This window comes from Salvia hispanica, chromosome 2 (assembly GCF_023119035.1).
Source record: "Salvia hispanica cultivar TCC Black 2014 chromosome 2, UniMelb_Shisp_WGS_1.0, whole genome shotgun sequence".
In the NCBI taxonomy this organism is placed as follows: Eukaryota; Viridiplantae; Streptophyta; class Magnoliopsida; order Lamiales; family Lamiaceae; genus Salvia; species Salvia hispanica.
In genome coordinates this window covers 21,759,846-21,784,918 of record NC_062966.1, presented here as the reverse complement: position 1 = coordinate 21,784,918, position 25,073 = coordinate 21,759,846, and the positions used below count along the sequence as shown (strand labels likewise).

General features: G+C 39.1%; 4 protein-coding genes across 7 annotated transcripts; 1 reads left to right on the top strand and 3 right to left on the bottom strand.

Moving 5' to 3' along the window:
* Positions 1-1,433: 1,433 nt before the first annotated feature.
* LOC125205283 lies at positions 1,434-5,129 on the bottom strand. Its single transcript, XM_048104120.1, has 2 exons — positions 4,965-5,129; positions 1,434-4,865 (listed from the first exon to the last, which is right to left on the bottom strand). Exon 2 carries the CDS (start codon positions 4,810-4,812, stop codon positions 1,654-1,656), a length of 3,159 nt encoding a protein of 1,052 aa, XP_047960077.1. The 5' UTR covers positions 4,813-4,865; positions 4,965-5,129; the 3' UTR covers positions 1,434-1,653.
* Positions 5,130-6,035: 906 nt separating this feature from the next.
* On the top strand, positions 6,036-8,508 carry LOC125205807 (protein AE7-like). 2 transcript variants are annotated; one of them, XM_048104947.1, is made up of 6 exons: positions 6,036-6,181; positions 6,686-6,767; positions 7,200-7,303; positions 7,392-7,491; positions 7,736-7,781; positions 8,152-8,508. In XM_048104947.1, exons 2-6 carry the CDS (start codon positions 6,732-6,734, stop codon positions 8,250-8,252), a joined length of 387 nt encoding a protein of 128 aa, XP_047960904.1. In that variant the 5' UTR covers positions 6,036-6,181; positions 6,686-6,731; the 3' UTR covers positions 8,253-8,508. The 2 variants fall into 2 exon arrangements, with proteins under 2 accessions (XP_047960904.1, XP_047960903.1); XM_048104946.1 differs by having other exon boundaries at positions 6,686-6,818; positions 7,198-7,303.
* Positions 8,499-14,765, bottom strand: LOC125205806 (pleiotropic drug resistance protein 1-like). 2 transcript variants are annotated; one of them, XM_048104944.1, is made up of 20 exons: positions 14,455-14,765; positions 14,077-14,197; positions 13,820-13,993; positions 13,320-13,479; positions 13,134-13,210; positions 12,970-13,023; positions 12,804-12,894; positions 12,427-12,728; positions 11,745-12,343; positions 11,514-11,674; positions 11,337-11,440; positions 11,100-11,256; positions 10,952-11,014; positions 10,766-10,863; positions 10,366-10,698; positions 10,006-10,296; positions 9,491-9,936; positions 9,244-9,415; positions 8,929-9,183; positions 8,499-8,848 (listed from the first exon to the last, which is right to left on the bottom strand). In XM_048104944.1, the coding sequence occupies exons 1-20, from the start codon at positions 14,763-14,765 to the stop codon at positions 8,591-8,593; spliced, it is 4,227 nt and encodes a 1,408-aa protein (XP_047960901.1). In that variant the 3' UTR covers positions 8,499-8,590. The 2 variants fall into 2 exon arrangements, with proteins under 2 accessions (XP_047960901.1, XP_047960902.1); XM_048104945.1 differs by having other exon boundaries at positions 10,766-10,848.
* Positions 14,766-16,147: 1,382 nt separating this feature from the next.
* LOC125205876 (pleiotropic drug resistance protein 1-like) lies at positions 16,148-24,401 on the bottom strand. 2 transcript variants are annotated; one of them, XM_048105050.1, is made up of 23 exons: positions 24,039-24,401; positions 23,835-23,955; positions 23,444-23,532; positions 23,279-23,363; positions 23,024-23,183; positions 22,875-22,951; positions 22,746-22,799; positions 22,496-22,586; positions 21,303-21,604; positions 20,629-20,910; positions 20,165-20,481; positions 19,749-19,909; positions 19,573-19,676; positions 19,326-19,488; positions 19,174-19,227; positions 18,999-19,096; positions 18,585-18,917; positions 18,220-18,510; positions 18,052-18,135; positions 17,608-17,969; positions 17,214-17,385; positions 16,888-17,142; positions 16,148-16,562 (listed from the first exon to the last, which is right to left on the bottom strand). In XM_048105050.1, the coding sequence occupies exons 1-23, from the start codon at positions 24,341-24,343 to the stop codon at positions 16,302-16,304; spliced, it is 4,221 nt and encodes a 1,406-aa protein (XP_047961007.1). In that variant the 5' UTR covers positions 24,344-24,401; the 3' UTR covers positions 16,148-16,301. The 2 variants fall into 2 exon arrangements, with proteins under 2 accessions (XP_047961007.1, XP_047961006.1); XM_048105049.1 differs by having other exon boundaries at positions 22,875-23,183.
* Between the last annotated feature and the right edge of the window lie 672 nt (positions 24,402-25,073).

Below are 25,073 nucleotides of genomic sequence, written 5' to 3'. Positions count from 1 at the left end.
GGTCGTTATATGAGTGAAAACAACATGAAGGTTTTAAACATACATATCTTATCGCTTTTGTTTGACTCGGTTGGTAAGTTGGTACGATTTGTAATATTGCCCTTTAAAAAATTGAAATAGTACTATTAATTAAATAAAAAAAATATGACGCAATTCTTTGAAATATTTTTTCCACCAAAAGAAAAGGATTGATTGCTAAAAAACACATTTATAATTGTGACATCTTGCAATAACTTCACTAAAAATCAAAGAAAACATATATTCCATCCGTCGTCCGACTTTGACTCCAAACATATTTTAAAAAATATAAATAAAATAGATGTAAAAGATTAGTGGAATGTAAGATGCATTTAAAAAAAAACAAAAGTGAAATGAAATATTTAATGTTGAAAGTCCCAAAATGACATATGAGACAGTTCTTGGTGTATAGAGGGAGTATTTGAATAGGAACATGCAGTACTATACATTTATTTACCAAGACGCAAATTGTGCAATTTCTAGGTGAAATAATAGATTAGGAGCTGAAAACTACGTAACTTAGTCACTAAAGATATGCTTGGTACGACGGAATGTAATTTAATTCCATATTTACCTTTATTCCAATTTAATTCCATATTTATAATAGTTGTTCACTCGGTAATAATCTAAGGGAGTGGTCAATTGCTAACTCATCATTTAATTGCTAACTACAACTAATTTAAGGCCATAGGATTTTAAAAAACGTGTGGTCTACAATTTGCCACGTGTAATTTTCGTTTTTATTAATAAAATAAAAAAAGATAAAAAAAAAACTTCAAATTAGGGTTTTGGATGAAAGTATCAATATAGTGTTTCGAAAATATCAACACGATGCTTTGAGAATGTCAACACAATGCTTTAAGAATGTTAACCCATTGTTTATATTGACATTCTACATGTATTATATTGACATATTTTATATAGTATGTTGACATTTCATTGCATTGTACGAAAAAATTAAAAATTTTTGAATTTTTTTTCAAATTTTGACGTCGGAACATATGCATGTAGGATATCGTTGGAATCCTTATGAAATTATCTTTAATTTGATATATGTTATATGAATTTACCGTTTTGGGATTTCTTTTAAAAATTAGTTATAACTAAACATGTAGTTAATTGACATTAATACCCCTACTATTTTTTTAAATTAATCCTATGGCCTTATTGACGTTTTTCGTTTATCGTATTGACATTTAAGGATTGATGATCTAAGCCCTTAATTTGAATATCTAATGGCTATTATTTAGTTATAGTTAGCAATTAAGTTATGAGTTAGTAATATAACATCCCCCATAAATCTAAGTATTAGTCTTTCCTTTTTTTTTCTAAATTTACAGTTTGACAAAATTACCCTTCTATGTACTATAAGATTTCAGACACAAGTCACCAAATTCAGGGTGATCAAAGGTAAATGAAGGAGAAAACTAAAATCTCATAACCACCATTTCAATTTACAGACATCATTAAAAACAACATGTTCCAGTGTGGAATTAGGCCAGCAATTAGAAGATATAAATATATCTCATGACCTATAAAGCACATTTTAAGAAAGCAAAAGAGAATGAAACTGGCCATGCTCTTAAAGCTAGAACTGATTTCATTTACATGTAAACCTCACCTTAGTCAGACAAGTCAGACATCAATCTTGATCACTCCGCGCCCTTCCTCGTGCCTCGAGTTCTTGTTAACACCCGAAGAAAGCTCAGCCTCATGAGAAACAGAGGGCAGCCTCTCATACACTTTGGAACCCAAAGGCAGAAACTTTGCTCGGCCCAACCGAAGCGTTTCGCTGAGCTTCTCATAGTTCCATCTCTGCTGAACATAAACAGCAACCGCTAGAAGAACTGCGATAGCAGGTATAGCAATGTCACCAAACTTGGAAAAGAAATCCATCCGCGGATTCACAAACTCGTACTCCTCAGAGAAGTAAGGGTTCGGTATGGGTGATGTTATGTAGTCATACGCGTGGGGGAGGAACCGGACTGAGGTTATCCCGATATAGTAAAGTTTCCGGAGGGGTTTGACGTGGATTCTCCACATCAAGTTAGCAATGACCTGTGGAAGGAGGAAGAAATCCTGAACTAGGCCGAGATACTCCTCCAGCTCGGTCTCCCATTCACGTATCACGTGTGAATATCCCGTGGAATCGACAAATTGCGCTGTTTGAAGAGGTTTGTAGCTTGTACTCATATAGTGGACAGTGAGAGCAATGATGTATCCAACAACATGTAGAGTTAAGGTTGTGATAAGTACTTTCTTGTCACTTGGGACACGGTGAGGCTCGAGAGGGGCGCGTGTTTGTAGTCTGATGCGCGATTTCCACACCTTCTGACAGAGCCGGAGGGTTAACGAAAATGCTACGAGTACTAGAATCTTTACCGTGTAGTCGATAACGTGCAGCCATTGGCTGTTCTGTAGGTCATCGGTTTGGTTTTCACTGAACTCGGTCGATGCCTTTCTTAACAGAGCTTCCGCCCCTGTAACGAGCGGGAAGCTGTACCCGAGAGCTTGTACTCCCAGCATCACGAGAGATACATACGGAATGGATTCCGAGTTATCTCTGATGTAAAACAACTGGCTCAGAATGCAAGCGATTGCAACGGAGAGTGTCAAAACGCGGAGGATTCCCTCCACGCCTCTACGTGATATGATGTCCTCGCGTTGCCTTCTGTACATAATGGGAACTGTTTGGAGTTTCACCGGGATAAAGTAGAGTGGATCGTCTTCAGTCCGGTGGCTAGTGATGGAAATCCTGGCAGTCGGATTGACTAGCCACCGGGCTGTAGTCGGGGGATATGAAATCATCACATCAACCAAACAATCCAGCCCGGCCTCAAGGTCCATGCTTTCATATAAGGTCTTCCACGAGGCTCGAACATCCCTGCAACCAACAAGATACATCTTTCCAACGTGTGGATCGTATATCCCCTCCACGAATAGTGAAGAGAAGTTGGAATACTTGTTTCCAACGAGAGTAAGCTGGCCGGAAACGTTGAGGAGGAGCTGGCTTTCTGTGTATTCACCTTTATCAGAGTAAGGGATTTCTTTCTGTAAAGTTGAATCATATTTTCCCGGCCAATAACGCCCGAACAAAGGGCCGAGCGACAGAATCTCCATCTCCAAGTCGGCTTTTGCCAAATAAGTTTTAGGAAACGGATCGGGTACAGCAGCTATGTGAAGAGTTAGGTCTTCAGCTAAAAGAGAGAGACTGTAATGAAAGTTTCCCATGTCTTCCATTTTTGGAAACTTCAAGAGTGACTTCTTGATCACAGTCCCAAAGTTAAAAGGTTCGTCTCTTTCGAGTATAGCACCAGCAGAGTCAATTTTCGAGTACTTGTAATATGGATGAGTGGAAGTGAACTGGTCCCATAACTCAGCAGGACGGACTAGCTTCTCGAATGCCAAAGGGAAATATGGCGAATGAGAGATATCAATGCTCGACATAGTACCAATAATTATGCTACGCTGTTTTATGGAGAAAGAAAGAGGAACATACAAGCAAATGCGCGTATCACAGCCACTTCCGTCCAAGCAACCAACCATACAGAGCTGTCCGGACGAAGACTTCCATATCCCTTCAGCAGAAAGAGTCATGTTACCAAGCCCTGTCCTCTGTGCTGCAGTGAAACGATTCTCGGAGGGAGGAACAGCTCTGAACACGGAAGACACCCTCGTAAGCCTACTATTGTCACTTGAAGTCATATTCTCACAGCGAACGTCCTGAAGAACAAGCTTGGCATCTTTGAAGCTCCCATCCGTGGCGTTAATCTCCTTATCCGACACAAACGGACCTAACCTACTGCAGAACTCATCCGTGCCATTGCACTTCCAGTTTGGCAGAATAGTGAGAGCCTCTTGGTGAGTGAACCTCCCGAGTATGTCGCAGAAGTCAAGCCCTTTGTACACATCAACATCACCACTAACCGAGCTATCCTTATACGGATAAGGCTCACACGCTTTGGAGACGAGATTTCCAGAATCAAACTGATAATTCGCAGAAGATCTCAACCAAGAAGAGATGTGAACCTCATCAAAGTACTTGAGGTTCGACTTTGGATTCAAGCTTCTCACGCTGCCATGGACCGCCCTGCTCCTCAATGACACCATCTTAGGGTAACGAAGCACGAGCACGATCCGATCATCCTGTGAGAGAAGTGGCTGGTTAGTATAACCAGACTCCTTCACCCACCCCCATGGATCACCCGAATCAGGCTGACGAGAGGGCAGCACTGCACTCCCTAACAAGCACATCACCCTCTCCCCATCTGATTCAGTGTAGATCCCCTGAAAGATAACAGAGAGCTGCGAATGGCCAGGCCATATATCAAACCTAGGGCTCCCTTCAAAGGGCTTTTCTGAGAGCAAACCTTCAAGAGTCATCCCCAACTGCAAAATCCCACTAACAAGTATCGAATTCTTCGAATGAAGACGACGACCAACGTCGGTAACCCAAAAGGAGGCCAAGTTTATAGGGGACCGAAGATCATCATCAGCAGAAACCCCCCTATCATCAAAGGGCATCAATGGAGCAGCTCCCCCTTTCAATTCCTGCCACCAATCACCATTCAAGAAAGAGAGCTCCTCTTTTATTGTATACAAACGGCTATCATCAGGTTTCAACACAGCAGCAGATTTCAATACAAATGCACAAGCTTTATTCACTTCACCAATCCTATCATAGCTGTAGCTCACAGAATGCTTACTCCCTCTATCTCCAAAACTATCAGAATTCGAAAACCTAAAACATGAAATCAACCAAAACCCAAGTAGAATCCAAGATGCAGGCATCATTAATCAATTAACACCGCAGGAAAAGGGGGAATGGTGTTTTCAAGATGTTTCAACTGCACATTGGTATACAAAATCAAATCTTTAACACTCCCATCGAGATTCGACAAGAATAAATTAAAAACGCTGCTAAATTCCGAGATTTCAAGACTTACCGGTGCAATTTTCTACAATCGCCGTTGCTGGAGTGAAACTCATTTTTGTGAAAAGATGGGTTTAAAATGAAAAATGAAATCGACTTGAGGTTGAAGATGTTTAGTTGGTGAGATTTTTGCAAGTGAACAGTGACTGGATAGGGATCAGAGGCTGACAAAAGTGTGGAGTTCAAGTCAAGGCAACTCCATTTTCGACATAAAAAGCTTTAGTCAACTTAGTTTCATTATTGTTTTTCTCTTTCCTTCCTAATCATTTTTCCTCATTTAGTTTGCACTTAATTGCATAACTAATTTTTTAGTAAAGTGTAATTTAAGTCAAAATGACAGAAGTAAATTCAAATTTGGTTCGGTTTTATACTTTATTAGATGGGATCGATTAAAATTGTTAATGAATTTATTCAGACATAACTCTTCTTAAATTTATCTCTCTTTAATAAACGAGACTCATTTTTCGGTAATTCAGGCATAACACATTTTCCTTTTTATTTTTCTTTTATTTTACTACCTCTGTCCCTGAAAATTTGATACATATTACCATTTCGGTCCGTCCCTGAAAATTTGATACACTTTCACTTTTACTATTTTTGGTAGTGGACCCCATATTCCACTAACTCATTCTTACTCACATTTTATTATAAAACTAATACTTTAAAAGTAGGACCAACATCCCACCAACTTTTTCAACTCACTTTCCATTACATTTCTTAAAACCCGTATCGGGTCAAAGTGTAGCAAATTTTGGGGGACGGAGTTAGTATTAATTTTGACGTTTCAAAAAATATTATACTCCCTCTGTCCTATTGAAGATGACTCACTTTTCCTTTTGATTTGTCCCAATCAAGATGACTCATTACTTAAAATGGAAACTCTTTTATCTTTATTTTATTCTCTCTCTTACTTTACTCTCTCCACTTAACGGCACAAAATAAAGTTACATAAAATCTCGTGCCATCCAAGGAAGGAGCCATCTTTCTTGGATGGAGGGAGTATTTAGAGGACAGGGATTATTATTGGTTTTATTTTCTTGCTTTTTTAGAATAAAGTTATTTTTATTTCATTTCGTATGCTTAATAAAAGAGAAAAAATATGATACGGAGTATATTTGTATTGACTAATTTATTCATCCTTTATCAGAAGACGCCAGCGGCGTTCTCCGTCTCCTTTCGCCGCCAACCCTTTCACGCGCCGCCGTCAGTGAATTTTTGAATAGCTCCAAGGTTGGCTATCGTCGCATATTCATCTTTCTTTGTGTTTTTCTTAATTTGGCGTATTCTAAGATGTAATTATTGGTAAATCGATCTTTGTTTTGAGGTGTATTAGAATTTTGCTTGCTAGGGCTTGCTTAATTTGAAATCTGCAATTGAAAATCTTATGAATTAGGACGTTGGTAGCATCTGCAGCCGAATATTTGTTTATTCGGGCTCGTTTATGATCAATCAAGCTCACTTAATTGGTTCGAGTTGCTAAATTGAAATCTTTTGCTTTCTGTAAATGGAAAACAATCGGTAGTAATTCTCACCTTTTTACCTGTTTTCGTGATGACTGAAGAGTTTAGTTAGGCCTCTTTTGTTGTAAGGAGTCAACATTGCGTTGTAGAAGATGGTGGTTAAGTTCTCAATTGAATGATGCAATTAAAACAATGGAATTTTGCCCTAGTTATTGGGGAATTAGTATTCTGTAAGTTCATTGTGTTCTGTTTATCTAATTTAACTGTGATTCAGGTTAGCAATATGGTGTCGGGATTAATAAACGCGAACCCTGTTGTCTATGAGAGAAAGGAGCGACAAACTCGAAGTGCACCAGGTGATGTGGATGAATACGCAGTTGAGGCAATTGACCAGCTAGAAATTTTTGATATCCTTTGACACGAGTTAGAATTAGATATCTTTTTTTGGTAGACTCAAAATGCTGAATGAGAAACGAGAACCGTAATCTGCAGTTATTAATCCCTTACCTAGGCTGAATTTAATCCATAACCATTCCAGTTTCTTTTTCGTGTTTGGTTTTGGTGGACTAATCTACCAATAATCTAATGTATGAAGCAAAAACATGCTGAGGGAAAATCACTAAAAGGATATTACAGTATAAAGATGGAGATGTTTTACACTGTTCCTCAAATATGTGAAATGTAATTATTGAGGAGTTTAGACATGAGAACCTTATTTTGTTTTACACGAATGGGTTTCTTGGGAACTTTTTAGTTGCTAGAGTTTTGTATCCTTAATGTTATTACAGCATATTAGAGACGTAAAAGATCCAGAGCATCCTTATTCATTGGAAGAGTTGAAAGTGATAACGGAAGATGCAATTGAGGTTGATGACAAGCGTAGCTACGTGAGGTATAAAAGTGAAAAGTACATCCTATGTGTATTCATTTAGTTGACTGTGTCTAGTTTATGTCAACTTACTAGAAATGATCTGCTTTAGGGTCACATTTACTCCGACCGTAGAGCATTGCAGCATGGCGACAGTAATTGGCTTATGCTTGCGGGTCAAACTCATGCGCTCTTTGCCACAACGTTACAAGGTAAATATCATAAAATCCATCTAGTGAAGGATAATTTGGAATCTAACCTGATGAATGTTAGTAATTTGAACCATCTGTATTTAAAAGAGTGCCTGTAATGTCATATTGGGAGTTCTATTGTTCTACTTATAGTAATTTCAGCCTCCTGAATTTAAATGTTTAATTATAATATGTTAATCACCGCATGATTTCTGAGGATACTATTCTTCCAATCATGGTGTTTCAATTTTTATGTTGTTGCCAGGTGGATATTAGAGTAGCACCTGGTTCTCATGCCTCTGAAGCTGCAGGTTGTCTCTCTTTCTCTTTCTCTCTTTGATCTAGTCATATTGCCCTCCCGTTTTTTATCGATTCTTTGTGTATATGCATTAACATGTCCGCTCTCTCTCTCACATCTGCGATTCTGGATACTGTTAGTACACTGATATGTGGTCACGCTAAGCTAAATAAGAATTGTAGAAGTAAACCGATAAGATGTAGTAATATTTTTCTCTCCATTGAGCATGAACTGCAATCTTGGTATCCTTCGACTAATCCTAGTTGCTCCTGCCATTTACTCAGTTATTGACATTCAAATCTGGTTTACTACTATTATAACTGTAATTCACACTTTGTTACATGTTCTAAAAAATAATCTAAAGATAATTTGCTTATCTGCAGTAAACAAACAGCTAAACGACAAAGAACGCGTGGCAGCAGCTTTAGAAAATCCTAACCTCGTTGATATGGTCGCTGAATGCCTTGCGCCCTCATATGGATGAAAAAAGGCCTTTGTTATAAACTTATAATCCTCTCATTATAGAATCTTTTGCAATACCTTATTTAGATCTGGGAGTTTTCTGTATTTTTTTTCTATACATGTCAAAATTGTATTACTTTTGTCACATCATTTAGACTTTTCTTGTATTTAGGGGATTAGATTCAGTTGTTGACAGTGTATGCCTTGATTTATTTCAGTATTACAGTTACTGAATAGATGTACTTTATCAATAACAAATTACACACATTGTTTTAGAATTTGATCTCTAAATGTTCATCAATTACAAATATATTAGCCTGATTTGCACATATTATAAAAATCTTGCATTCTGCTAAACTCTCATCTCCTCTGGTAATTGAATACTTTGATAGCAAAAGCAAATGTAACAGCAAACACAACCCCAAAACCAGCAACAACAGCAACAGCAACACCGATGAAATCGTGTCGGAATCCGAAGTAACTTCGCACAAACTCTCGAACGGACTGTCCAGACGCGAACTGATCCGTCACGTCACCAAACTGAGATGCAGATAGACCGTACACAGTCCAAGCAACAGGGTTCACCCAGTGGTACCATCTCCACCAAACCGGCGTCAACTGTCATTCCAAAAAAAAAAAAAAAACTGTTACTTTCATTGTCCATGTGTCGTCAACCAAGTTCTCGTTATCAGACTTACCGGTCTGGACACTATGAACCCTGAAAACACATTCCAGATTCCGTAGAACGTGTAGGACACGATGTTGGCGATGTGGTGGTTAGGCGTCATAGCCACAGCCATCATGCCGTAGAACACAAAGTATAGAAGGGTGAAGAACATGAAATACAAGAACCAGAAGAATTTAGCAGCAGTCCATTCGAAACCGATCATTGCATACACGATGAGTCCATACACGACAGCTTGGCCGAAACAGTATGGAATCTCCATCACCATCTGCAAAGTTTATGAATGAGTTCCATTTCTCCAAACAACACAAAATGATCAAGACTTCACCTGTCCTAATGCGTATGGCAAGGCCGAGTACAGCCCTGCAGCCCTCTCGCGGTAGAACACAGTCCGTTCCACCACCACCACTGGCTGCACCGATGTAGCGATCTGAACCCCTAGAAAGAAGACGGAACTATACATCGACCCCATAGCGTTCAAAATGTCCTGGTAAGAACCCCTGATATGTAACAGTTCAAAAACAAAGATTAAAACTTGATGAGGCTATGACCAAAAGGATATCGTCTCTGCTTACCGTTTGGACCCGAGATCCCAGAAGAGCAACCCGAACATGATGGCTAGGAAGACGGTGTACACCATTCTTACTGCGGAGTAAGTAGGATTGCGCCAGTACGACCAATGCTGTTTCCATAAACATGCCAAGCACTGAGTGAAGAAAGGCTGAGAATACTTGGTTTGGAAATGTAGGTCCTTCGTCCCAGGGCGAGGCGTGCTAAGCTCTTTCACCAGAGCTTTGTTGCACCTATACAGCTCCGAGTTTCTGTAAATCTCAGCAAAATCGATCCCGAGAATCTGTTCCTGGGACGAAGACGACACCTCCAACATCCAAGTTGCTGGATTATATCCATCTCTGATCTTCTGAGTTCCTTGTATCGCCTCAAAGTAGTGAATCAAGTTGCACGAATGTTGCCCCACCGGGCCAACGTATATCTCCTGCCCGCCTCGCTTCATCAAGAACAGCTGCAGAAACAACGAGCAGAAGATGGAGAAACAAGAAAATCAATGTATGAATGTATAACACAGACTTACCTCATCAAAAGCTTCAAAGATGTCAATACTAGGCTGATGGATGGTGCAGACCACAGTCCTCCCGGTTTCCACAGTGTTCCGGACCGTCCTCATCACGATCTGAGCAGCTCTCGCGTCCAGCCCCGAAGTAGGCTCATCCATGAATATGATGGAAGGATTCGCCACGAGCTCCACTGCTATTGTCAGCCTCTTGCGCTGCTCTGTTGACAGGCCGCTCACCCCGGGCAGCCCAACCAGTCCGTCTCTTATCGGAGTCAGCTCAACGAGCTCCATCACATTCTCGACAAACAGCTGCAACACCACCACACAGAATCAACATACTTACTAACCCAAAATTCTCATCACACACAATGGCATTACCTTTCTGGTTGCAGAATTGACTTCAGGCGGGAGACGCAGCCAAGCTGAGAAAAGAAGGGACTCATAGACCGTGACACATGGGGAATGGATGTCGTTTTGCTCACAGTATCCTGAAATCCGAGCAAAGGTCTCCTGCTTCTTCGGATAGCCAGAGACAGTAATGTTTCCTTCGATATACCCACCTGTTTTCCGACCAGCCAGCACGTCCATAAGCGTGGTTTTCCCAGCCCCGCTGACCCCCATCAAGGCAGTGAGCACGCCTGGCCTGAACACCCCACTCACGCCCTTCAGGAGCACCAATCTGTCCTCATTCGCGCCTTGGTTTTTCATCTCCTGCAAGCCGAATTCAAATGAGTCAATTCTTCCTAGTCTTCACACACTTTGTGTGTTTTTCAGTTACCTGTGGCATGTCAACTGAGTACTTCACATCATCAAAAGCCATGGAGTGAGGTTCAAAAGGTAAAACCACATCTCTCTTCTTTCCTTCCTCTTTTCTCTCTGCAAAATCATGAGATAATCACATGTAAGAAACAAGTTTTTTTTTCAGACAAAATCAAACTTGAAGTAGTAAAATAATTCTACTCACCATTTTTGTCAGTTAAAACCTCATTCTCATCTTCTGGTAATATGGTTTGAGATCTTCCCATAGCTACAAAAAACATGACACCATTTGATTACAAGTGGGATTCATGTTATGCTAAAAAAAATAGCCGAAAAATGTTATCCACACTCACGGTTAAGATATGTAAGAGCAAGAATGTAACAAGAGTAGAACAGAAAGGCCATCCCTATCAATGCCCCTATTCCGATCCAATACCAATACGAGCCTGGGAAGTAACCTTGAGACTTCAAAACCTCGACTCCCAACGACATGTTTGCATCCGGAGAAGCCTTTGAAATACAGTAATAAAAAGCAGATATCAGTATTCCTACAATGCTACTAAATGGATGATATCGATATCTAAACTTACATGTCTCCAACTATGACCTCGGAATTCATTAACCATCAGTGCATTTTCTGCATACATCATTGGTGAAATATAGTAACCCCAAATCCACCAGTTCTTGATGGCCCCTGTCGAGAACGTAATTCATGAAAGCCTCAAATATGAAACGAGCAGCACCTCGAGAAGGAACACATTCAATACCTCGAGGCAGGACAAATCCGCACAGAGACATAACCAGGAGTAATATGAAGTAGGCGTACAGGAAAGCAACGATCATATCCCTACCAATCGCTCCAATCAAACGAAACAGTGAAGTCGAGGCTTGCAATAGCATCAATAGCAGCAGGTAATATTTAACACATCTGTGGCAAAAACACACTACATTAGTACTCATTTGTACAAGAGAAAGAGACAGACTCTTACTACTCTTACCTTCCAAAATTTGCATCAAATCCGATTTCGTAGTAAGTGAGAACAGTAAACACAAGCATTTCAAAAGCATTCAGAGGAATGGAGAATATCCACTGAGGAAGAACATATGCCCAAGCAGGAAAAAAGAAGAAATTCCTCTGCCTATAGAATACCGGCAGCCTGAGAATCCCCATCACCATCTCCGCCAGCCCACCAAACATCACAGTGACCAAAACAAAGTAGATCGCGCTAGCAAACTTCCTTCCATCCACGAGGCTGTCTCGCCTCATCTTTGTCCGAAAGAAGAGTGTCATTGTAACAAAAGCCATGAAACATTGCTGAAAGAGCCTGAATATATACATAAAAGAGTTCCTCTTCATCAGCAAGAGCTCTCTTGAGGCACAAGCTTTCAAGATCTCCTTTCTGCTCACGCCACTGTGCTTCGTTGTCAAAGCAGCCGGGTGGCTCTCCCTCTTGTCAAACGGGATTGCCAGATCAGCCGTTAGCCTCTGGCCTACATGGAACGACCTGAAGGATTCAGCAAACTCCCTCGCTGTAACAAACCTGTAAAGCCTGTCCTTATCCGCCCAATACTGCCATTGATCTCTCCTCGAGGTCACCTGCACAACGAAAAAAGAAAGTTCTAGAACAAAACCTCTGCCCCTCCCAAATCAGACAAGGCTGGCTTTTACAGAAAGCTCACTTCTTGCAAGAAGTCGGCCACGCCCTTCCTCTCCGGGCATTTGAACCCCATGGATCTGAAGAAGCCAATGACATGCTCACGGGGGCCTTGGTAGACGATCTGGCCCTCGGAGATGAGCATGATGTCGTCAAAGAGCTCGTACGTCTCTGGCTCCGGCTGGAGGAGTGACATCAGAACTGTCCCTTTCAGAATGTGTGTGGATTCTCTTATGCAATTCACCACTTGGTAAGCTGTGGAACTGTCCAATCCTGTTGTGATTTCATCCATGAAGAAAGCCTTTGCTGGTCCCACCAACATCTCCCCTGAGATATATTTTCACAAATTACACATGAACAAGATGTGTTCATAACTAACTTAACTGTTTTTTTTTATCTTACCTAATGTAACTCTCTTTTTTTGTCCTCCAGAGATGCCCCTAGTCATGTCATCTCCTACAGCAGTATCAGCACACATGTCCAATCCTAGTATCTGCAAATTTGATTAAGTTTATATATATGTACTAATAACAACATTGCTTGTAAGAACAAAATCAAGATTTTTTACCTTGAGAATATAGTCTGTGACAATACTTATTTCTTGACCTTTCAAATAGGCTGCCTACAAAAAAGAATTTGGCCTTGTAATAGCCTCTTTCTGATATAGTTTTCTACATTATTATTCAATAAAAGCAAGATTTTTTTTTTTTTGAATAAAAGTAAAGGCTTTACCTTCATGTAAATATCCACATCAGGATCAGGTCTGATGTTAGCTTCTTTTTCTCTTCTTGACAGCTCTGCCAGCATTTCTGCAGAATTTTGACATACAAAAACCATTCATTAATAGCTCAATGGTGATTACTCATTGGTTATAAAAATCAAAGATTTGATTTTTGTAAGTGAAGGATGAATTTGGACCAAGATTGGTTCCAACTCCTTGGCATCTGGCTGAGAATGCCAAGGTTTCTCTGACAGTCATTTCTCCCAAATGGACATCATGTTGGCTTATGTATGCAGCACTTCTTTGAGGCACAAATTCTTTCAACTCATGTCCATTATATGTCACATTTCCCTTAACCTGCTCACAAAAAATCATTTTGTGTTTAATTTGTAGCTAGTAGAAACTTTTTAGAGTATAAAAATCACTAGCAAATTTTACACCAGTTGAAAATTTTCAAAATAAAATTGTGGCACAATACAAGCAATTTTGAATATTCCAATCAATTTATTATTTTTTCGGTTTCATAAATTTCAATAAATGTGAGTAAAATGAGTAAGTGGGAGTTGAGATTCATTTACTGAAAATAGTAAAAGTAAGTGAAATGACACATTTAATAGCGTACATCCCAATTATCAATATAATATCAATACGCGTATTTAACAACGGGCGAATGAGTATAAATAGAAAGTTGGATTACCTTCATATCGGGATGAGGCATTCCCGCCAAAGTTAACAACAACGTTGTCTTTCCGGAACTTGGCGGCCCTAAGAGAAGAGTCATCCGTCCGGGTTTCAAGATTCCATTAATGTCCTTTAGGATCGTGAACGGCCTTTTTCTAGTTGAAAGAACACGAGTGTAGCTTGATAGTTCCTAGTGTGATCATATAAAAAATTTAATTTTCTTTTTTTTAAAATTAATTGATCTTATATTATCAATGAATGTAATATTATTACCTCAAAAATATTGGCAAAGAAGTTGATCAAAGTAGGCAAACTTCTGCGGCCTACATAAGCTTCTGCTTCAACCTTTAAGTTCTCGAATCTAACTTCAATACTTGGTAGATCAATTCCCACACTATAATCACATGCAAAACATAAGAATCTATGTTGACAAATTAAAATAAAGTGTTTATGAGTTGTAAAATTTATGAACATAAATCATATAGAGAAAAAATGTTATGATATACATATCGGTTTTGTGTAGTTTACATTATTTGTTTTGTTTTAAATATTAAATTTGATTTTAATATCTTAATATTAACATAACTAATTTAACAACTTGCATAAAAATTCAAGCTTAATCAATGCTATAATAGTAAAAAATATACTTACGCATCAATTCGATTCTTGAGCTTTAACAAGAACTTCTCATTGTCTTCTCTAGCATCCCTAACAAGCCTATCAAGCAAGTTCTTCCTCTCTTGAAATTCAAGATTCCTTACATCATCAATTTCTCCAAAACCACCTTCTGATCCCACAAGGATTCCTCTTCTCAGACGATCAAACGTCGGAAGCCTTTCTATGGCAGCCCATATCAGAGCTTCTTCGTCGTCGTCTTCTCCCCGCGACGAGGTTGAGAACATCTGCAGCCCATTGTTTCTCCAAAGAGAAGAGTTTCTTCTGAAACTTTCACTCATGTCCATCTCTTGAAGCACAACTATTCAAACCCTAACATAATTATGTGTTTTAAGAATAATGATTCATTTATTTGTAGCATCGTGTGAATTCTCAAAGCTATTAGTATTGAATATTCTAGTTTTTAGGTAATGCAAAGCCTATGGCATAAATACATTCTGGTGCAGACTTTTTGGAATATTTAATCTTGGATTTGCTAAATATTAATTGCTTGCATTGATTTATAGCAAACTTCTTGTGTAAATGCTCTCATCAATAATACTACTTGGTTTTAATTGCTACATGTATGCTATACAAGGTGTAATATATTTTACGTGATCACATTTTTTTTTTGCTAGCTAGACCAAGGAATTTAAGGTTGCTTCGTAACCCAAGACAGGAATCGAACAACCTAACCATTTGAATTCGGATGGATAAGTCTTATACACTTGACCACACTCCTTAGGTTGATTGCATTTAATTTGATGGTATATGCTAATTAGTCAAATTGATCTAGCTTGGTCATGGGTCTCGGATATATATAGAGAAATATTACGCTACATACTTTAATCATACTATTATTGGTCTTTAATTAGTTCATGTTAGCACTTGGTACGTCGCACAACAAACACCCAATCAGACATGACCCATTTCTAGGTACGTCCCTCGAGCGACCATGCATGTGAACACATGTCTAGGTGCATCTCGGGTTTCAAACGTTAGCAGAAATCGTCGCTAACTTGGAGTTACACTAGCCATGATAAGCATTGTCTATGAAAATTATTATTGGCGTTATTAACACTTCATAAACAAAGCTCGGACTGTTTAATTTTCTCTATAACTTTACCTAAATAGATGAAGTGGGCTTGTTGTCAATGGGTAGGATATGGGCCTATTTTGTCTAATAGCCTGAAACTAGTAGCCCGGTCCAACAAGCCTAATTCGAATTTATTTGATATAAATGTACATATCGAATTCTCATGCCTCTATGCATTCGCTGATCAATTAATTATCTGATTTTACAATGTGTTATTTTTGTTGGTGAATTTTATTTGTATTCTTTATGTTAATCTTTTGAAACACAATAGAGCCTAATTAGTGTAATTTGTTTTAGAAATTTTGGTAATTTGGTTTTGTTACTGTTTTTTTAATGTATTTTTCTTAGTTGCCCTTTGAATGCAAAGTTCGTGACTATTTGTTCTATGAACAATATTTGTAATTAAGCCTTCTAAGTTCTAACATAATTTGTTAGGTACGTCCGTACGTACTGACTTTATTTAAATTAATTTGTATATTTAAGTCTTTCTTATTATTCTTAATGACTTTAGTCAAAATTATACTTCATTCTAATTCATTTGTATATTTAAGTCTAGTATTTTTCTCAAGACAATGGCACTCCACAAGCGCTATCTTCAAAAATCAATATTTTGTTTTTCCATTTCTAATACTACTACATTTACGATGGAACTCATTTTCCATTCGGAACATTTATACCATAATTAATGCTACTATTATTTATGAATCAAGGAGTACAAAATTATAAATATGGAGTATATTTCAATACACTACCTTTTTTGGAAATTAAACACCTTTATAGCAAAAGCAAATATCACACCAAAAACAATTCCAAATCCGGCAACCATGGCAGCCACGGCTCCGATAAACTCGTGTCGGAATCCAAAGTAACTTCTCAGAAAACGTCGGACAGTCACATGCGTGTCTTCCAACACATCCATCTCTTCACCGTATTGCGACACAATTAAACCATACAATGTCCAAGCCACGGGGTTCGCCCAATGGTACCATCTCCACCAACCCGGTGTTCTCTATTAAAAAGTACATCAAATGATATCCCACGGAATTTCAGTAAAAAGTGGATAGAAATATTCTATTAAGTAGAAAAATGACTCTCGCCTTAAAAATGGTGTTATTAACAAAAAAAAATGTATGTAGGTGAATAAAGTGGCATGTTATATTATAGAAATGATAAATAAATTAATACTACTCCTACTAGTATATCGTAAAATAGTTACTATATAAACAACATGACTTATTGTATACAATAGTCTAATTCTAACATAGTACTACTAGAGTTGTCGATGAAAATTTGTTTGGTTAAGCACTAAATGTATTGGTGAAATTCGAACTTACGGGTCGTGGGATGATGAATCCTGAGAAGAGGTTCCAGAGAGCGTAGAACGAGTAGGAGACGATGTTGGCGATGTTCTCGTTGGGCGTGAGCGCCACCGCCATCATGCCATAGTAGGTGAAGTAGACGAGTGTGAAGAACATGAAGTATATATACCAAAAGTACTTCTTAGCCGTCCAATCAAACCCAATCATTGCATACACTATGGTTCCGTACACAATCGCTTGGATGAAACAATAAGGTATCTCTATCACAGCCTGCAAAAAAATTGAGATTAAACAACAACATTGATTAATCAGAATCTAACTATGATTGAACCATGTGGCACCTGTCCGAAGGCGTAGGGGAGGGCAGAGTACAGCCCTGCAGCCCTCTCGCGGTAAAAGACGGTCCGTTCCACCGCCACCACCGGCTGCACAGACGACGCCAGCTGGACGCCGAGGAAGAAGACCGCGGCATACATAGAGCCCATGGCGTTGAAAATGTGCTGCTGAGAATCCCTAAACGCCAATACATGTTGCAATGTAACGAGCAGGGTCGAATGCAGGAAAAAATTAATTTCGACTGCGGATGTATTTTATAAATTTTAATTTTCCTATGATTTTGATATGTTTCGGGCAAATAACAAAATTTGGCAATTTTATTTGTATAAGAAGAAAAAAAATATTGTCGGGGGCTCGAGCCCCCGCAAGCCCCAAAATGTGTTTGCTATGTTTTCTTACTTTTTGTCACCGAGATTCCAAAACATGGATCCAAAGATGATAGCGAGGAAGGCGGTGTAGATGATCCGGACAGCGGAGTAGAGAGGGTTACGCCAATAGGACCAGTGTTGCTTCCAGAGGCAGGCCACACACTGAGTCCAGAAAGGCTGAGCAAACTGCGTTGGGAAGTGTAGGTCATTTGTGCCCGGACGCGGGTTGCTCAGCTCGCTGATCAGAGCTTTGTTTCTCCTATAAAGTTCGGAGTTTCTATAAAGCTCGGAAAAATCTACGCCCAGCACGCTTTCTTGGGCCGAAGACGACACTTCAAGCATCCAGGCCGCTGGATTATAGCCGGCCCTAATTTTTGTGACTCCTGGAATTGCCTGGATTTTGATAGCACAGCATTAACTCAATTTTTTAAAAATTAAGGTTAATAGCCATTTAAATCACGAAATTTGGTCCAACCTCAAAGTACTGGATCAATTGGGAGGACTGCCGCCCAACTGGTCCTACATAGATCTCTTGTCCACCTCGCTTCATCAAGAACAACTGCAAAATTTCCCACCAAAACTATGTAACAATCAATAAAATGAAAAGGATTGAATCATATTAGTGTAAGTAACAGAGTCTCACCTCATCAAAAGCTTCAAATATGTCAATGCTGGGCTGATGAATGGTGCAGACCACGGTCCTACCCGTGTCTACCGTGTTCCTGACCGTTCTCATCACAATCTGCGCAGCTCGGGCATCCAAACCCGAAGTCGGCTCATCCATAAATATGATGGAAGGGTTCGCCACCAGCTCCACGGCTATGGTCAGCCTCTTCCGCTGCTCTGTCGATAGACCGCTCACACCGGGTAGCCCAACCAGCCCGTCTCTCAATGTAGTCAGCTCCACGAGTTCCATCACATTCTCCACAAACGCCTGTCACCACAATATGGCAAAAAATTGAATATATGAAGGTTACATGATCAGACAAGTTCAATACGTGTCTGAACCTTTCTGGTTTCATCATCCACGTCTTGGGGCAGGCGCAACCAAGCTGAAAAAAGTAAGGACTCGTAAACCGTGACACAGGGAGAATGGATGTCGGTCTGCTCGCAGTATCCTGAAATCCGAGCGAATGTCTCCTGTCGTTTGGGATATCCGGAGATGGTGATACTTCCCTCGATATAGCCACCTGTTTTCCGGCCGGCCAACACGTCCATAAGCGTCGTTTTCCCGGCGCCACTGACGCCCATTAGAGCGGTCAGGACGCCCGGCCGGAAAGCGCCACTTACCTCCTTGAGGAGGACTAGTCTATCCTCACTCACCCCTTGATTCTTCATTTCCTGCATTTTATTTAAAAGAGTGAACTACATAAATAATCAAATTTTACTGCTGTGAGATCTCGAATCTGACTTATCGAGTACCTGTGGCATGTCTACAGAGTACTTGACATTATCAAATGCTATGGAGTGTGGTTCAAAGGGAAGAACCACATTTCCCTGTCTTCTCTCATCTTTTCTCTCTGCATCATTTTAACTCAAGTGAACACACTCATAAACAAATTGAGTTACTAAATCATTCTATAATGCTAAAACTTACCAATTGATGTCTCATTATCATCTTCACTTATCATAGCAACTGTTTTTCCCAAAGCTGTCACCACATCAACAACAGTATGTCACCCAAAATCCTTCCAATTTTCCCAAAGACACCAAATCATAGTATAAACAAAAAACAAAAGATTTACTCACGGTTGAGATAGGTAAGAGCAAGAGTGGATAAGACATTGAACAACAGAATCATGCCAATCAATGCACCTATTCCGATCCAGTACCAATACGAGCCCGGGAAGTAGCCAATCGACTCTATAACCGCGACCCCCAAAGAACGCGTCACATTTGCCTCGGGAGAAGCCTGTCAAGAGAAAAAAAACAGATCAACCATCACATCCACAGTTCAATAAACACACACACACATATGATGAAGAAAAAAACACACATGTTTCCAGCTGTGGCCTCTGAACTCATTCACAATGATGGCATTGTCTCCATACATCATAGGGGAAGCATAATATCCCCACAACCACCACTTCTTCACACTCTCTGCATATTAGAGAAAATGTCATATCTTTATTCCTATTTGATCAAATACGAGAATGCGGTATTTTTACATACTCCGGGCAAGGACAAAACCGCTCATAGCGAACATCATGAGCAGCACGAAGAACCCGTACGTGTTCGCGATGATCATGTTCCTCCCCACCGCCCCAATCACTTTGAACATGGACGAAGCTGCTTGCATCTGGACTAACAGCACCAGATAATACTTGATAAATCTGCCACACATCCAACATTGAATCGAAATGAATGGAAAAACTAATTTTTTAGAAAATTAAGATTGAATCGAACCGAATTATCCGAAAAAGTGAAACCAAAATCTAAACTCCAAAAACTGATGAAAGATCCAAATTGCAAAAATATTTCCAAAAAAATAATAAAAATTGGACAATTAACATATCCATAAAAAAACAAACCAAAGCTTAAATTTTAGTTTGGTTCGGATCGAATATTCGGTTTTTTGGAATTGGTACCTTCCGACATTGGGATCGTATCCGATTTCATAGTAAGTTAAGACAGTGTATGAGAAGACTTCGACAACGCTGATGGGGATGCTGACGAGCCACAAGGGGAGCGAATACGTCCACGCCGGAAAAAAGTAGAAGTTCCTCTGCTTGTAGAAGACCGGAAGCTTCTGGATGGTCATGGCGATCTCAGCCATTCCGTTAAACGTGACGGTCGTGATTGAGTAGAACAACGATCCCGCGAATATCCTCCCGTCCGTCAAGTTGTCCTTATCCATCTTCGGGCGAATGAAGAGCGTCATCGCGATCAGAGCCATCACGCTAAGCTGAGAAAGGAGCAAAAGCACCATCAATATCGGCATCGGGTGCTTGGGGGGCTGCAGCACCCCCCAATCATAAAAACAGTTTTTTTTTTTTTTTTTTACAAAAACTAAAAATAAAAAATAATTTATATAATGGTGATGAGTACTAACTTGGGTGAGCTTGAAGGTGTAAAGAAAGGAGTTCCTCTTCATCAAGAGGATCTCTCGGGCGGCGCAGGCTTTGAGCAGCTCCATCTTGCTGACGCCGTAGTTCTTGGTGGTGAGGGCGGCTGGGTGGCTCTTGCTCTTGTCGTAAGGGGTGGCGAGATCCGACGCCAGCTGCAGGCCCACGTGGAATGATTTGAACGCTTCCGCAAACTCTCTCACCGTGATGTATCGGTATGGCTTCTCGGACTCTGCCCAGTACTGTTGTTGATCCTTCTTTGATGTCACCTGCAGTTATGAGCGGACGCAGAAAAAAATATTGGTATGAGTATGTTTTCTAAAATTTATTCAATAATAATTTTTTAGGTGATTTAGAGGCTTTTACCTAACAATTTACATAATTTTGAAAAGTCTATGAAAAAAAAAATGAGGGTTAAGCCTCTTACCCTTTCTACAGTTATGACTGCAAAATAAAAATTAATTTAATAGGGACTATATATTTCTACAGTTATGAAAAATTGTTTTAATTTGATAGGGACTATATATTCTTAATTTTTTTAGTTACTATTTTCTTAAATTTTGTGGTGATGATAGGGAGTTTGCACAGCGATTCAAATACTGAAAATTTAAGAGCGGTACTTAAAGTAGTGTGAACATAAAATATTGAGAAATGGGCGTACTTCTTGCAAGAAATCTGCTGCCCCTTTTCGTTCGGGGCATTTGAAGCCCATGGATTCGAAGAACTCGAGGACGTGGTGGCGGGGGCCTTGGTAGACAAGATGGCCTTCGGCGATGAGAATGATATCGTCGAAGAGGTTGTAGGTTTCGGGTTCGGGCTGCAGGAGTGACATGAGGATTGTGCCTTTGAGAATGTGGACGGATTGTCGGATCGAGTTCACCACTTGGTAAGTCGTCGAACTGTCCAACCCGGTCGATATCTCGTCCATGAATAGCGCTTTCGCCGGTCCCACAAGCATCTCCCCTGCATTATTTCAGGAAAAAAATGTACAAGTGTATTAGCAACGTCGGATGTTTTTCACGTCTCAATGCGTCATAACGTAAAAATCATGTGCGGGTACCCGGCCCTTCTCAGCGTGCTTTCACACAAAGGCGTGCATCATGCACGCAGTTTTTTATTTATATTTTATTCAATTATTACTTGTATAAACAACTTTATCCTAAAAACACAACATAAACCTATTTTCTGTGTGAAACAATATTTGAAACCGAATTAATTAATCATATGTTCTCGGTTCTAGAACAGTTATATAATTGACGAAAATTTATTCGGTGTAGTAAAATTCATGAGAAATACTCCCCTTGTCTGCGAATGAAAGTCTCGTTTTTCCATTTTGGTCCATTCATGAATAAGAGTCCTGGTTCACTTTTATTATAATTGGAATATAGATCTCATATTCTTTAACTCATTCTGCTCACGTTTCATTTAAAACTAAGTGAGACTCATATTTCATTAACTTTTTCTCACCCACCTTTTTTTACATTTTCTAAAATCCGTGCCGAAATGAGACTCAAATCCGCGGACGGAGAGAATATTAAATTTTTCCAAGTGAATTTCATATTTTACTAAATTAACTGATATTTATTTCAAACAGAATTATGATCACTCATTTTAAATTGCATGTAATGAAAACGGCGGCATGCAATCGTCGAAATTGAATTCTATATAGTCTAGTAGTTGGTTCAATAAATACGTACTAGTAGAAGTATTAATTTTACTAGACTTTATTTGACCTCAAATTAATAACTAATTAATTAATAATTAATCTTGCTGTCTCATGTTTATAAATTACTATTTTGGATAAAATTGGTGCAATAATCAGATTAAATTTTACCATCAATTATAAAAACGAACCTGTCGTAACTCGTTTTTTCTGCCCACCAGAAATTCCCCTGATCATGCTATCTCCTACAAGAGTATCAGCACAAACATCCAATCCCAATATCTACAAAACAAATCATCTCACTTAACATAATAAAATAAATTAATCTATACATCATATTACCAAAAGTAAACACTATTTCTAGTTTCTGTGGCTAGCTAGACCAATTCTTATAGTACATGCATGAAATTAACCCTTAAAACTATTTTCATGTGTGATTACCTTAATAATATAATCTGTCACAATATTTGCTTCTTGGCCCTCGGTAGCTGCTGCCTACATGATTACAACATTAGTACTACAATTCAGTTATAAAGGAAAATCCATTTATTGGAGTTACAAAAATCTTACTTTCATGTAAAAATCTAAATCAGGATCAGGCTTAATATTCGCCTCTTTTTCCCTTCTTGACAATTCCGCCAGCATATCTGCACATAGAAATCGCGTGTATAATATGACATCATCAGTATAGTACGTGTAAAAAAAAACACGGTACGAACCATGATTGCTTCCGACTCCTTGACATCTTGCAGAGAAAGCTAATGTCTCTCTCACTGTCAATTCTCCCATGTGTACATCATACTGACTTATGTATGCTGCAGTTCTTTGAGGCACAAATTCATTCATCCCATGTCCATTATATGTCACACTTCCTGAAAACTGATCATCATGAATTGCAATTAAATTTTAATTTCTTGGCATAAGAACATTAAAAAAAAAAAAGTTACATAGGTTGTGTTTGTATTAATTATTACCTTTAAAGAAGGATCAAGCATTCCAGCCAAAGCCAACAATAGTGTTGTTTTTCCGGAACTCGGAGGTCCTAAAAGAAGCGTCATACTGCGCCCACGACCAATAAATGAATAAAGCATGAAATATGAAGAAATTTTCCACAAATAAATGAACTAGCTAGTTATTACCGCCTAGGCTTCAAGACTCCACTGATGTTGTCTAGGATTGTCAAGGGCCTCTTTTTGCTGGGGAGGATATGAATAGAGTTCAAGAAGTCCTTCAACACACAAAAAATCCATTAGGATGTTTCCACAAGATGTTCAATTTAATTTGTGCAACTTATATGGGGTTTATAGATCATCGATTGTGTAAGGCTGCATATGTAGGAATCGGGTTCCCTCTCCTAATAGGCTAATCTTATGGAATGTGTTCCCCTGTTTGGTGTATGTAACATGAGGCAATATCATTCGTCCAACCTCTCAACTAAAGCGTTTTACAGACCAAACAAGACAACTCATCCTATGATCAGGAGATATAAACACAATCGATTTGCACTAGATTAGAAAATCGTACACATACCTCAGCAATATTGATGAAGAAGTTGAGGAAAGTAGGCAGAGCCCTACTTCCAACATAAGCTTCTGCTTCAATCTTAACATTCTCGAACCTAACCTCAACTGTCGGCAAATCAATCCCAACTCTGCAACAAACAGAGAAAAACATATCAACAAAACACCAAACAAGAACACAAATGGAAGCATCAACTAAGCCATCATCTTCTACCTGTCTATTCTGTTCTTGAATTTCATCAAGAACTTCTCGTTGTCTTCCTCCGCGACCTTAACAAGCCGGTCAACCAGCTTCGCCCTCTCTTGATACCCGATATCAGCCACTTCAACCTCGTTGGCCCCACCCCGTGACCCGAGCAAGATGCCTCTCCTTAAACGGTCGAACGTGGGGAGCTTCTCAAGGGCAGCCCACTTCAGAGCTTCTTCGTCGTCTTCGTCTCGCGACGACTGAGAAAACATCTCCAGCCGGCTGCTCCTCCATGCCGAGGAACTTCTTCTCAAGCTGTTGCTGATCTCCATTTCTCTCTCTCAACCTTTTCCAAGATACAAACAAGATTGTCATGCAAATATAGAAGGATAAAACGTGGCTCCGTTGAAAACGTCTAATCTTAATTAGGGAAGGATATATATATAGTATTTCTCTTTGGGTAATATGCATCTAAATTCATAAAAAAATTTCAAATTCTGGTTTGCATATCAACTTTAAAATTTGCTCGTAAATTATTAATTTGTTCTAATTTGTAACTGTTCAAGATTTCAATGCTGACATAGTTTGATTACTTACTTATGACACTTTGTGACACTAGGATGCAAATTAAAATAAAGTCACATTTTAAGCAGTGAAACAATATCATATTATACTCCTTCCGTCCCAAGAAGGATGACCCCTTCCTCGGACGGCACGGGATTTTACCATATTAAAATAAAGTCACATTTTTTGTTTGAACAAACCAAAAATAATTTCATTGGTTAATTAGGTTTATATTAAGACATATGAGCACCAAAATCTTGATTAGTTGTGAAATTAGAATAAATCATGATAGTAATTTACAAATATTACTGATTTTACAAAAAAAATCCAATTTCTTTTAATGACCATAAATTAAATCAAATGTGTTATTCACGTTTTTCGATATGTATAGCCTTAAACAGTTTTGTAATTAGTTAGTAGTGTATTTATTTGTAGATAGAAAGTCATGCTGCGTCTGTCCCTCTCCTAGAACAGGGAAATTTTCCAGTCTACATAAGT

Coding starts and splice junctions, on each gene's coding strand:
- LOC125205283 (XM_048104120.1), bottom strand. CDS start 4,812: ATGATGCCTGCATCTTGGATTCTACTTGGGTTTTGGTTGATTTCATGT.
- LOC125205807 (XM_048104946.1), top strand. CDS start 6,695: ATGGTGTCGGGATTAATAAACGCGAACCCTGTTGTCTATGAGAGAAAG. Junction 7,492..7,735: donor CTTTGCCACAACGTTACAAG/GTAAATATCATA, acceptor TGTTGTTGCCAG/GTGGATATTAGAGTAGCACC. Junction 7,782..8,151: donor TCATGCCTCTGAAGCTGCAG/GTTGTCTCTCTT, acceptor GCTTATCTGCAG/TAAACAAACAGCTAAACGAC.
- LOC125205806 (XM_048104944.1), bottom strand. CDS start 14,765: ATGGACATGAGTGAAAGTTTCAGAAGAAACTCTTCTCTTTGGAGAAAC. Junction 11,015..11,099: donor TGCTCTTACATATCTTAACC/GTGAGTGTGGAT, acceptor TGTTTTTTGTAG/CTATGGGAAGATCTCAAACC. Junction 9,184..9,243: donor TGCCATACGCATTAGGACAG/GTGAAGTCTTGA, acceptor TAAACTTTGCAG/ATGGTGATGGAGATTCCATA.
- LOC125205876 (XM_048105049.1), bottom strand. CDS start 24,343: ATGGAGATCAGCAACAGCTTGAGAAGAAGTTCCTCGGCATGGAGGAGC. Junction 21,605..22,495: donor GAAAAAACGAGTTACGACAG/GTTCGTTTTTAT, acceptor GAAATAATGCAG/GGGAGATGCTTGTGGGACCG. Junction 19,489..19,572: donor GAGGCCACAGCTGGAAACAT/GTGTGTTTTTTT, acceptor TTCTCTTGACAG/GCTTCTCCCGAGGCAAATGT.